At 51.8% G+C, this 13186-nt stretch overlaps 2 protein-coding genes across 3 annotated transcripts in view; one reads left to right on the top strand and one right to left on the bottom strand.

The window, feature by feature from the left end:
* The window catches only part of LOC113918189 (C-C chemokine receptor type 3), a 96693-nt gene that overhangs the window by 36550 nt on the left and 46957 nt on the right, over positions 1-13186 (bottom strand). The window lies entirely within an intron of this gene.
* Positions 5410-11709, top strand: CCR1 (C-C motif chemokine receptor 1). Of its 2 annotated transcripts, XM_027586436.2 has the most exons (3): positions 5411-5724; positions 8132-8466; positions 9195-11709. In XM_027586436.2, the coding sequence occupies exon 3, from the start codon at positions 9243-9245 to the stop codon at positions 10323-10325; it is 1083 nt and encodes a 360-aa protein (XP_027442237.1). In that variant the 5' UTR covers positions 5411-5724; positions 8132-8466; positions 9195-9242; the 3' UTR covers positions 10326-11709. The 2 variants fall into 2 exon arrangements, with proteins under 2 accessions (XP_027442238.1, XP_027442237.1); XM_027586437.2 differs by lacking the exon at positions 8132-8466 and having other exon boundaries at positions 5410-5724.

Raw genomic sequence — 13186 nt, 5'->3', positions numbered from 1 at the left:
CGGAAGTCGTGTCTATCTGGGCAGCCCAGCTGGTGTGTGTTCCTTCTGTGCGTCAAGCCGTCACCCAATGTTTACTGAGCGTCTACACCTTGAGGGTCATCCTTCATCCATCTCCTGTCCCTGGTTCTGCAACAGACTCATTTCTCTAGCCTGGATGAGGTGTAAACGTCTCTGTAGGATGCTTTTAATTCCATCCCCCTTCCTCTGAGCATCTCTTCAACCCTACACAGATATCCCACTGGACCGTGACGTCCTAGAACCAGGGTGTCTCACACCGTGATGTGCAAACAAATCCCTGGGGGGATCTGGTGAAAATGCAGTTTCTCCTTCAGTGGGCCTGTGGTCTGCATTTTCGGATGTGGGTTCAGGTCTTGCCATCACACATTAATCAGCAAGTGTCCAGCAACGATTCTCAAACTCCAACATGAATAAGACGCCCCGGAGGACTTACAGCTTCCTGGGCCCAACACCCGATCCTGGGGATTCTGATTCGGCAGGTCTGGGGTGGGGTCTGAGAATTTTTGTTCTTAACCAGCTCCCAGACCTCCCCTGGAGTGAACACGAGTTCCAGGCCCTGCCTCACTCACCCGGGGCCCCTAACCGCCCCGGGCATGATAGAGACAGAGGGCACGTCATGGGTGGGGCATAGATGAAGGCGGGAGGGAACCGGTGCCCGCAGGAGCCCACCACGGGGTTCAGCTTTCAGACGAGATAGAAGAGGCGACAGGTACACACACCTCACTGCAGCTTCAATCTGAGGTACGAAGGGTTATGATCACCTTCTTCATGCACCCCCTGCCTCCCGACATTGAGTTACTACTCAGTTCTCCTGGGCGCCGAGCCCTGCGACCTGCCGTGGTCTGGTCAGCAGCTTCTGCAGGCCCAGCGGCCAGGCTCCGGGGGCTCTTCACCAGCCTCCTCTCCCCCGGGGACCTGGCCATCGGGTGGGCGGGAAGGGGCGAGGAAAGAGGCTGGGTGGGGGATCATGGGCTCTTCCTTCCCATTGTTGGGTGGTTCTAAGCTCTCAAACCCTGCCCTCCAGTGTCTGCTTCCTGCTAAGCATCGCCCTGTGACAGAACAGCGAGGAGGTGCTCTCCCTCTTGTGGCCTGTGTCACCCAGGCCCTGCCTGGAAAAGGCCAAGGGAAGGGCTGCCCCTGGTTGCCCGGGAGAGATTCGACCTCTCCAGGGGCTGCTTTCTCACAGAACTCGTCGGAGCTTCCTTTCTCTTCTAAACTGACAAAAGGAAGAGGTTGCCCTGTCTTCTGGTAGAGGTCATGATGCCTGGAGGGGGCACCAGCAGCCCTCTCCGGGCCGGGAGCAGAGCTGGTCTGAGCACGTCAGAAAGTTATAGCGCCACCGTACTGTCCACGGGTGACCGTGGGCCCTCCCGTGGGGCCAGTCATTCCTTTAGCACGGTCCCAGGCAGGATGCCTGCGGGGTTCCCTCCGGCCGCGTTCAACTTTGCGGGTGGGGGTGCGGAGCTGGCTCTGCCCGGGCCTGGATTTTGGGGGGGTGGACACCACAGGGTCAGAAAGGAGCCCAGGACAGGAGGGGAGGCAGGGACTATAATGACACACAGCAAGGACAGGGGGAGGCAGACGGTCTGTGGAAAGCTGACAACCCACTGGGGTCCAGGAACCACCGGTGCCGAGTGGCGGGAGGGAGGAAAGACGGGAGTGGAGTCAGAGGCTGGGCTGCTGGGGACCGAGGTATGAAGGGCCGCGGATGGTGTGGTGGTGAGAGCCCGGAGTTAGGATCGCGGGGGTGAGCGGCTGGGGAACGTGGAAGACATGGCCGAGGGCGGAGGAGTTCAAGGAACCCGTTGGCCCCAGAGCTGGAGGAAACCCGCACTTCGGTAGAAGGTAAAATAGGGCTTCCAGGCCCTCCTGGTCCTGGGGCACGCACGGCCTTCTACAGTGTGACCCGACGACTCCAGCTGAAACAGTCTTTCCCTTCCCCGATTCCTTGGCTGCGGCTGGGCTCTGTGACTTGCTGTGACTGGCGGGTGCCTGCCGAGGGGACATCAGGTAACTTCTGATGCTGTGCCTGAAGACGCTCAGCAGTCCCTGCATATGCCTGAGACCTCCCCGCCCGCCCCCCCATGCAAGGAAGGGAGGCTGCGTGGAAAACTGGGGCACCCTCATGGAGCACCAGCACCTACTGCCACAAGGGGACACCCATGAGACCCACAGATTCACACCACAATGTCATCGTGATGTTTAGCCCCTACGTGTGAGGCGGTCGGGCTGCAGACAGAGACGTGTGGATTGTGAAATCATCGACAGTTATTACAAGGGAATGTTAGAGACTAATAATAAATCAGAGCTAAGATTTAGGTTTGTGAGAAAAGAATAGTTTCTATTCTTTTTTTAAATTTTTTTGAGCTACTTTGAGTGGACTGCCTTGCTGTTTATGGTCAAAAGTATCCAACATATGCAATTAGGTGTAAATAAAGGGACCTCCACTGCCCCCCCACGAAAAAACATAAAACTCTCAGAGCTCGAGCATCTGCCCCTTCTGGATGACTTCTTGCTGCAGAGTGGGAAGGCTTCAGGGAGGAGGTGACGTCTTAGATGACTCAGGCAGGACGAGAAGGGTCATGGGTGTGCCCAACACCCTCGTTGGCATTGGGACATGACCCAGCACAAGAGGGCAGCCAAGCAGAACAGAGGGGAGAGAAGACGAAGACGACACATTGTGCAGCAGAGAGAGCTCCGTGGTCCTGGCACTGCCATTCCCTCGTGGAAATTCACCTATGGATGTAGCACTTGGAACCTGAAGGGTGAGCCTCCATGAGAACCAGGCTCCACGCAGTCAGGGAGCCTGGCCTTGCCCTGTCTTGATTAAACAAAGCATGAGATTTCTGGGATACTGAGGTTGAGACAGGAAGGGAGCGGCAGGAACGGCCTGGTCAGCATCAGATGTCAAAATTCCACACAATGGAAGTGTGCGAGATGAAAGAAGAGGGTCGGCAGGCTAGGTCAGGGGTTGACACCAATTAAGGGGGTGCCAAATGAAGGGATCAGAGACCTAGGCGAAGTCAAGGTTAGAATCTTGGGGTGTGCGCCTTACTAATACTTCCACCTGCCCCACTACATCTAGGGCTACGGCCACTGCCTGAATGGCCAGCCCTGTACGTGGGTGGAGAAGGAGCTCCTGGGGATGATATTCAGGGACACAAGCCAGCGAGAAGCAGCCCTCCGCCAGTGGTGGGCAGATAGAGATTTGACACATACATGCCCGGTGCGCTCACCTCTGGCCCCACAGTGGGGGTGTCTCTGGGGGGCTCCCTGAGCTCCCTAGTAGGCCCGGGTGCCACTTGCCTTCTTCAGTGCGCCCCTCATCACCACACTTCCTTCCCTGGCCCACTTTCCCCTCCCCGGCAGTGCTTCCTGGGATCCCCTGTAAATACACTCCTTGCATCTGCATTCCACTCCAGGGTTTGCCCCTGACGGGGAAACCCAAATCAAGGCAAGCATCGATAATGTCTCAAGCACTCCACCAAATCCTTCATTCACAGGCATGTACATATCTTCCTTTAATCCTCTATAAAGTTGGCATCATTAGCGTCGTTTTACAGAAGAGGAAAGAGACGATCAAAAGCGTAAGTAATACACCCAAATTTACCAAGAGGTGGACCCAGGACGTGAGACAGGACTGTCTGATTTGCTGGGCTCATCACAGCGCTCTCCTCGCGCCCTGCTCTCTGCACAAAAGCAGCAACTTCTTAGGCCCTTATCCTTCGTTGTCGGTCTGGTCGCCTTTGGCCTCCCTCTTCCCCCAACTCTCTGTGGAGACCCGAGCCCAGAAAACTCGTGGGATGTTCCTTTGAAGACTTTGTCTAAAGTCTTCACTTTACGGATGAGGAAACAGCCTTGAAGGCACAAGTGACATTTCCAAAGCACATGGGCATTCCTTTCTGAAACGGTGCTTTGCACCATCTGTGAAGAAGGCTAGCGGGGTCCCATGTTAGGGAGAAGAGGTGGAATCCGAGGGAGGGGTAGGCAAGTGGCAGAGCAGGTGTGGGCGGCCGTAGGGAGAGTCGCAGGAAGCATCCTTTATCAGACAATTTCCCTTGGGCCAGGTGCTCTGTGACACACTTCACCTACAAGCTGACCTTGGGCATACGAGCGAAAGTGTTCAGCATTCTATGGGGCGCCTGGGTGGCTCAGTCGTTAGGCATCTGCCTTCGGCTCAGGTCATGATCCTGGGGTCCTGGGATCGAGCCCCACATCGGGCTCCCTGCTCCGCGGGAAGCCTGCTTCTCCCTCTCCCACTCCCCCTGCTTGTGTTCCCTCTCTCGCTGTGTCTCTCTCTGTCAAATAAATAAATAAAATTTTTTAAAAAAAGTGTTCAACATTCTCATTTGTTGGAGTGGGAGCCAAGACTTATGAGGTGTACTGATCTGCTCTTATCTCCAGGACAGAGCTGGGATTTGGCCATGGCCAAAGACTTATGAGGTGTAGTGATCTGCTCTTATCTCCAGGACAGAGCTGGGATTTGGCCATGGCCCCTAGTTGGACCAGCGCATAGAACAGGAACCTGTGATCAGAAAGGAATGGCTGGAGTGGTGGGGGGGTGGGAGGGATGGGGTGGCTGGGTGATAGACATTGGGGAGGGTATGTGCTATGGTGAGTGCTGTGAATTGTGCAAGACTGTTGAATCACAGATCTGTACCCCTGAAACAAATAATACATTATATGTTAAAAAAAAAAAAAAAGAAGAAGAAAAAGATAGCAGGAAGGGAAGAATGAAGGGGGGAAACTGGAGGGGGAGACGAACCATGAGAGACGATGGACTCTGAAAAACAAACTGAGGGTTCTAGAGGGGAGGGGGGAGGGGGGATGGGTTAGCCCGGTGGTGGGTATTAAGGAGGGCACGTTCTGCGTGGAGCACTGGGTGTTATGCACAAACAATGAATCATGGAACACTACATCAAAAACTAATGATGTCATGTATGGTGATTAACATAACAATAAAAAATTTAAAAAAAAAAAAAAGAAAGAAAGGAATGGCCGAAACCCAACCCAGAGACCTGGGCTCACTCCAGGCTGGAGGTTCCTTGAGGTGAAACTGTTCAGTGGCGTTTGGTGCGGCAGAGAACGGGGTGCAGAGAGGGACAGCAAATGGTCAAAGGTGAAAGACTTAGGGGGCGCCAAAGAGAAAATGTCGCCTCTCTTGGGCTATCAGCCAGCTCATTTTGAGGAACAGGATCTGGGGTTCTGGTTTAAACCCTTTCATTTGCAAGCTTTAAGAAAAAAAGGCTACTCACTGACCACGGTACCTCCATGCCCCGCCTTCCCTCAACCCTCAACACCCATGCATAATCTCAGCCTTCGATTGCTTCACAAATTCTGGGAACAGTTCATACCACCTCTCCCCCGCTCAGCTCCACCCAACCCCACCCACCCCAGTCCCCTTAAGGCAGAGCTCCCCAGGGAGCAGCACAGCTGAGTGAGCAGAGAAAATCCTTCGAGCAAACCCAGCCTTGAGGAACAGCCACTGGAGGGTGTCGTGGCCACTCATGGACACCCAACTAGATACAAAACGAAGAACTTTGTCCCCTTCTTGTCATTCTGAAAGACTGTGAACCCTGGAGTCCTCAATCATCACACAGGAAGCTGAGGACTTGCTGATCAATCAGGACGTTGAACCTTGAATTCATAAAGATTCTAAAAGCTCCAAAAACAAAGACTTCGTGGACAAAATCCCTAGGGACCAGAGTAAGTGGCACTTGTCTTTTCTGTCTTGTTAGTGACTATGAGGGCAAGCTGGTTTGCAGACATACATGCAGCCAGGTGGGACTGTGGTCCTCATGTTGTAGGACATTCTTTACTTGTCTGTCTCCTCAAAGGTGAAGAATTCTTCAAGGCCCAAGCAAACACCTAAGTACCCCATCGATGCATCTATAAGGCAATTAATTGTATAGCAATACTGACAAGGGGTGAATTTATAAGACTGGGTGCTCAGATGTAAAATGGGTTTTTTGGCTAAAAAGGGGAAGCTTTCCTGAATGACTGGTTGTTGGTGACTGGTTGAGAAAATCAGCCTTTCTAAAGTCAGTTAAGAAACAAGAGGATCTCTGTGAAAAACCGTTCAAGAGGAAATCACTTACCAAACTGCCCTGTGTAAACAAAAACCAAACATGGTGTATGAAGAAATTATAGCAAAAGGGAAATATTAATTAGAAAAAACGTTGCAGATGCCAGGATGATTTGATACTGGACCAATTTCTTGAGAAGACTAGAACCAAAGAGCCTCACAATCAGGCCTGATGATTTGTCTTTGGAGGAGGCAGGATTTTACCCTCCCGAAAGCAGGGAGATGTCCTCTTGGGATGCAAACATTCTGTTCTACTAACAAAGAGGCAGGTCAGAATTTGCTCTGAAGACAGAGGGGCATGCGGGCTACTTGGAGGTATCTATTTCAACTGTTCCTCCATAAACTCTGGAGTGGCCCAGATTTTCAGAGTTAGAAACTCACAGAAATTTGCATAGCTTGTCACCAGGCTGTGTACCACTCTCTCGCCCTTAAGTCCCCACTCTGACTAGCAGGATAGCTCTAGGCTATGCAGACTGTGGGGAGTGAAGGGCCAATAAATGTTTAACAACTGGCTCTGTTGGAAAAAAAAAAAAAAAAAAGAGCCCTGATTTCTAGTGTTTGTAGATTTCTATGGTGTAAATATCCGCACTATGGTTGATTTCAAGCTACTTGCCCCCTGAATGCAGAGTTGGGGAGAGATGCATACGATTGGTCTCTATGAACCAGGATAAACCAGCCCCTGTACACCACCAGGCTTGGGTGTCTTATTACTGCAGACTGTGCTTTTTCTGCTCAAAGACTTCACCAGCTCCCAGGCTAGAGGTTGCTGCCACTGCAAGGTTCTGGGGGGCGCCAGGGCTCCAGCTGACCGATGCCCAGTGGCCTTGGGGCAGACTTTGCAGCAGATTTCAGCGGGGCTAGGTGGCAACAGGGTCCTTCTGTCTCCCTCCGTGGCCCCATGCCAGGCCATCTCTCTCCCAGAGTTGTTGCGTGGTGCCTGGCAAGTTGGGAAAATAGTCAATGGAGTTGGAGGTGGACGGGGGGAGGGGGCTGGTGAAGGCGAGTCTCTATTCAAATGGCACGAGCAATGCTGACTGAGTTTGCCTTCACCTTTGCCAAAATTCCCCAGAAACCGGGCTCCTGGGCTCAGTCGTGCACCAGGTGCTCTTTGTGCTTCCAAGCTGCTTGGAGCTTCTGCTATAAACCTGCCAGCCTATCCAAAAATGCTGTCTGCCAAGCCGACCCATCCACACCGGCAGCGGCAGAGGAAATCAGAAATGGTCCACACAGTTTGGTTAAGTAACTGCCAGCCTGGGTTCCTGCACAAGGAGGGCTGGGGGGCTAGAGGCAAGTCCGGAGCTGGAGGAGTCAGCCACAGGGATGGACTTGACTGGAAATGACAGTCCCCCAGCCAGGGTGTTTGACCCTGTCCCCCTCCCCCACCCTGGGTGCCTTACTTTCCAACGGTCACTGCAGAAATGTGAATTTTGTAGGAAGGAAACATTCATTAAGCAATTTAGAAGGAAGAGTGCTAGAGACTCCAGACTCAGGGTGGGAATTATGATGTAGGTACCGGCTACTTTTCTGACTGGTGGCAACCTACTGAAAATTTCAAAAGTGCAGTTCTCATGGAAGCGACTGTCCCGGTCCACCACTGGGGAGCAGAATTCATTCGCCAGATTAACTATAGAAAGAACTGGTGGGGGGGACTTGAGGGAGCAGGTACATCAGCCGGAATAGGATCAGAGCCAGGGACTGGCCTCAGAGAAGGGTCAGTGCAGGGAAGGAGGAACCCCAATATTTACTGAGGGCCCAGTAGGTACTAGGGGGTGGCTTTTCTCATATATTACAGTAGCCCTGCAAGGTGTTACTTTCTCACATTACAGATGAGAAACTGAGGCTCAGAGAGGTAGGTTAACTCATCCATAGTCACACAGCTAGTAGATTGCATGAAAGCCCACGCTCCCTTTGGGGAGGTGTCTGTAGTAAGTGGAAAGGATTGAAAGGGAGTGCTGAAAATCGGGGGCTCGGGAAGTCCTATGAAGGCAAGCTCTCTAGTGGTTCTTTTTTGTTTTTCTTTGTTTCAAGGCAACTCTGGTTAAAAATATCTAAGAGCATATCTCAGCAGAACTCCAGCTGCCGCCTGGTTGCTTCACAATACCTCATGGCTCGAGGCTGTCCCAAGCTCTTCCCCTTCCCCCCATCCCTTCTTCTTCCCATCAGGTCACCCCATTCCTCCCAGACCGTACTGTCCTCTGAATCCTCCTCATGGCCCTCACAGGAGGCCTACTGAATGACCTGTGGATCCACGTGTATGGCATGAGCCAAGCTGACCCACTCTGGTGCCCTCAGGGTCCTCATCTACTAAGGGATGGGGCTAGCCTTCTAGAATTTCACTATGACAGCACTATGGGTCTCTGCGGGTAAGATAATTTTTGCATTACAGGACATCCTTGGCCCTGCTTACTGAATGACCTGAGAGTAGCATCCCCTAGTCTCTATGGCAACCAAAAAAATAAAAAAATAAAATAAAATAACCCTACACATTTACATGTGCCCCCACCATGCTACATCATCCCTGGCTAAGAACCTTTTTAGCTCCCCTAGCCCTGAAGATCCATTTGTAAGTTTTGGACTCTCAGCTTCCTTCTGGAGACCCCACAGTGCAAAATCATTGCTCCGTGATTGGAGACAGGGATGCACATGAAAAGAAACTCCAGCTCTCATTCTCAAAGATATGTGTCCTTACCATATACTCCCGCATCATCACCTCTAAACTGGGGAACAGCAGTGGCACCCCCTCTGTGGCGGGGGGGCGGGGGGAGTTGTCTAGCACTAAGTCCAATGTGAAGACCGTGGGCAGGACTGGTTTGGAGCAGTGTGGTGAGGTCTCCCTCCGTCTGTGCTCTGCAGCCAGTGGACTTTTCCTTCATGACAGTTAGTGCCAAGGTAATTGAGTTAACGATCGGTGGGCTCATGTGCTTACTGCCTATGCCTGCTGTTAAACTACAGGGTCCATGAGGGCAGAGAGGACCCCAGATCCCCCTTGCTCAAGGTTGCGTCCCAGGGCCTGGTACACAGTTGGTACTCGGTAGACAGTTGTCAGGTGGTTGAGGACCTATAATCACTGCCTCATCTTTGTTGTCTGCAGCCCACTGCCTTTCCTGGCAAAGTACACAGAAACCATCTTCCTTGACTCATGCAAGAAGCCAGGATGGAAACCTCAGCCCCCACAAAGGACTATGACATGACAACAGAATATGACTATGAGGGCATAACCCCATGCCAGAAGGGAGAGGTGAGGGCCTTTGGAGCTCAGCTGCTGCCCCCCTTGTACTCGCTGGTGTTCATCATTGGCCTGGTGGGCAACATCCTGGTGCTCCTGGTCCTCATGCAGTACAAGAGGCTCAAGAGCATGACCAGCATCTACCTCCTCAATCTGGCCATTTCAGACCTGCTCTTCCTCTTCACGCTGCCCTTCTGGATCGACTACAAGCTAAAGGATGACTGGATTTTCAGTGATGGCACCTGTAAGTTGCTCTCGGGGCTTTATTACACAGGCTTGTATAGCGAGATCTTTTTCATCATCCTGCTGACCTTCGACAGGTACCTGGCCATCGTCCACGCCGTGTTTGCCCTGAGGGCTCGGACTGTCATCTTTGGGATCATCACCAGCATTGGCGCCTGGGGCCTGGCCATCTTGGCCTCCATCCCAGGCTTCTACTATTCCAAGATCCAGCGGGAGTTCTCCCATAGCACCTGCAGCCTCCACTTCCCTCACGGAAGCCTCAAAGCCTGGAAACAGTTCCAGGCTCTGAAACTGAACATGTTGGGGCTGGTTCTGCCTCTGTTGGTCATGATCATCTGCTACACAGAGATCATACAGATTCTGCTCAAACGACCCAACGAGAAGAAAGCCAAAGCCGTCCGTCTGATCTTTGTCATCATGATCGTCTTCTTTCTCTTCTGGACCCCCTACAACCTGGCAGTGCTGGTCTCTGCTTTCCAAGACAGCCTCTTCACCGATGAGTGCAGGCAGAGCAAACAGCTGGACCTGGCCTTGCAGGTGACGGAGGTGATCGCCTACACGCACTGCTGCGCCAACCCCGTCATCTACGCCTTCGTCGGGGAGAGGTTCCGCAGGTACCTGCGCCAGCTGTTCAGCCGGCTGCTGTCCGCGCGCCTGCTTAAATGGCTCCCCTTCCTCTCCACTGATAGGCTCGAGAGGGCCAGCTCCGTGTCCCCCTCCACCGCGGAGCATGAACTCTCCGCTGGGTTCTGACTCGGGTCCCTGGAGGCCGGTCCGGGACCCAGCAAGGGCGACCTACCCGGCACGCTGACCCAAGCCGAGGCACGTTGGGACACCTGGCGCAGCACAGAATTGCAGACGCGTGGGGGTGAGGAAGTTTAATGGCGGTCTAGACGGAATAATTTCCGGGGCGACTGAGTCCTCTCCAAGAACTCCTCCGTGGTAGAAAGGAGGTGAAGGAGCGGAATGGGACATTCCAGAAGACCGGGACGGAGGGTGTCAGGGAAGAGCTTGGGCCCAAAGGGGAGTTCAGACTTGTGAGCATCACCATTTGTAAATAGAGCCACTGAGCATCCCGGGGCCCCTGACCCTCCCCCCGCCACCAGTACACTTGGAAGTAGTGATTTCCTGCGGACTGGATTCTGATCGGGGAGCCATCAGGAGCCAGCAGCCTCCTCCCCAACCTCACCTACCCCCACCCCACGGCAGGGTTTAGGCTCTTGGAAACCCCGAGGAACCGAGAACTCTATGATGGAACGACTCGAGCCCTAGAGGGAAATAGGATTAGGGAACTGCCCTGGGCAGTGGAACGGAGAAGGCCCTTGGGGAGAATTTTTATATTTGCAAAAATCAAAACAATTCGGGCAGTGGGCTAGACACAGATCGCCCGCATAATACGTTTGACTTCTTGAAATAGCCACAGAGGGGAGGGAGTCTTTATTTCCATCTACCAGTTTCTTCTTTCTGAGTATTTTCCAGAATCTCCCTTCCTTGTAAGTTGGATGAGGCGGGAGTACATTCTGATGGCTTTATTGCAGAAATTAATATCAGGCAAAAGGAGACAGGGTCAGCTTCCCTGCTCTGCTTCCCCACTGAAGCCTTCTGGTTTCACGGATCAGAGTTCTGGCTGTTACGTTGGACCCATCCGCAGGAAAAATGACCTGGTGTGCAAGCTGACAGTGTCTGAGGCTGAGAGGGAGGGGGGCGGTGAGGTGGGAACTCACCCACCTTGATGCGGAAGGTTGAGAGGACCCTTAAGTAAAAGAAACATATTTCCCCTAAATGTCCTTAACACTTGATCTCTCACCAGGGACCTCCTGGTCATCACGTCTTTCTTCCCTTTTCCCTAGGATGTGTATTTCTTTAAAATCATTTTCCCAGTAACAAAAACACAGCTTAAAAACTCAAAGGGAAAAAGAGAACACCCAAAGCACCCAATTCTCACTACCCAAAGACAACGACTGTGCGCTCTTCTATGTATTCTCTTTTAATTTCGTGTCTGTTTTCTCCTGTGGGTATTTACAACGACGACAAAGACGGACTTCGACTGTACTCTTGTAGTTTTTGTTTTTGAGTAGAAGTATGTTGGGGGTCTCTTTCCCAGGTGAATAAATCATATTAAGGCACTGTTTCTGAAGGCTGCGCTGAATTACACCCTCATTTATTCTACCCATTTCCCCATTATTGCTTGCACAATTCAAGCAATTCAATTCAATTGATTGATTCACAAATCAATTCAATCTAGCAGTGACCAGTGTCGACCTCTCTGAGTTCTCTGAGCCCTGGGAGGCACACAAGCATAGGGACGCACAGAGACCCCAGGCGGGATGGATGGAACTGCAGTGGAGCCTGTGGCCCTGGGCAGCAAAGGGGAGGAAGGACCCCATCAGTCAGAAAGTACCCTTAGTGAGTGGGTGTCCCATCTTACAACACAGGGACATCATTGGGCTGGCTGTTCTCTTTTTGGACCCTAGAATTGTGCTTTTATCCAGCCACCCTCCCCTTCAGTCAGGGACCTCCTATGTGTGCATGCTTTCTTTGTGTAAAGAGGCTGGTATCGTGAAGGTTTAGACAGTTTTTGTCTGGGGAAGGAGGCGGTCACACTGCCCTGGGCTTACATTTCCACACAGAACATGGGGACAAATCCAGACTTCGGGAGTCAAGGGGGAGGTTTCAGCTTTCCATTCAAACACCTGCCAGTTCATCTCTGCAGTGTGGCGAAAAGGCATAATGGAATTAAGAAATATTTGTCTACCACTTTGGTCAAATAAGACTGCATCAAGAAACACTGTTTGATCCCCAAAAATATCCTAATGAGAAAGATTGTCATTATAATATCCTCCGGGTCCATTTTTGAAATAATGATTATGTTTTAACTTGTCACAAAGGCAATAATGTTCACCATAAAAAAAAAAAACCAAAAAACAAAAAACTGAAAACAGATAAAAAGGCCAAAGAAGAAACTGGAAGCATTTGTAGTCACTAGCCACTACCCTCATGCAGCCTCTCTTAGCACACTAATGTCGCCATGCATCTCCTTCCCGTGTGCATTACACACACACGTCTGCAATCACACTTAACATTTTTTGTGTAGCCGTGGTAAAACTGGACTGCAGTAAGCACTTAGTAAATGCTGGTTGAATGGATGAAACTCTGAGCCCCCAATTTCTTTATAAAGTGAGGATAAGAAAAGTATCTACCCCTGTGGGGCAGATTTAACCTGAGGATTAAATGAAGCAAAGCAAGGAAAGTGGGTTATTACATTTTTATTTTAAGTCCAGTCAGTTAACAGACAGTGTAATATTAGTTTCAGGTGTACGACAGAGGGATCCCACACCTTCATACAGCACCCGGTGCTCGCCCCAACGAGTGCCCTCCTTCATCCCCCATCACCTATTTCATCCATCCCCCACCCACCCTCCCCAGCAGTGTGTTCTCTGTAGTTAAGTCTGTTTCTTGGGTGATCTTCCTCCAAGTCTATCAGATAAGAGATCTGACGGCCCCTGACAATGCCTCTCCTCAGTTACACCTCTGGCCCTTCCTGAGCTGCCTTCCTGCCTCCAGCTCCGCTCCTTGCTCCTGTGTATGCGAGTCACGCCACGCCTCCTTGTTAT

Source organism: Zalophus californianus, chromosome 1, assembly GCF_009762305.2.
Source record: "Zalophus californianus isolate mZalCal1 chromosome 1, mZalCal1.pri.v2, whole genome shotgun sequence".
In the NCBI taxonomy this organism is placed as follows: domain Eukaryota; kingdom Metazoa; phylum Chordata; class Mammalia; order Carnivora; family Otariidae; genus Zalophus; species Zalophus californianus.
The sequence above is the reverse complement of the archived record's forward strand: the minus strand, read 5'-3'. Positions and strand labels throughout refer to the sequence as shown.

What these genes read in the sequence shown, in the direction of transcription:
- CCR1 (XM_027586437.2), top strand. Translation starts at nt 9,243, where the DNA reads ATGCAAGAAGCCAGGATGGAAACCTCAGCCCCCACAAAGGACTATGAC.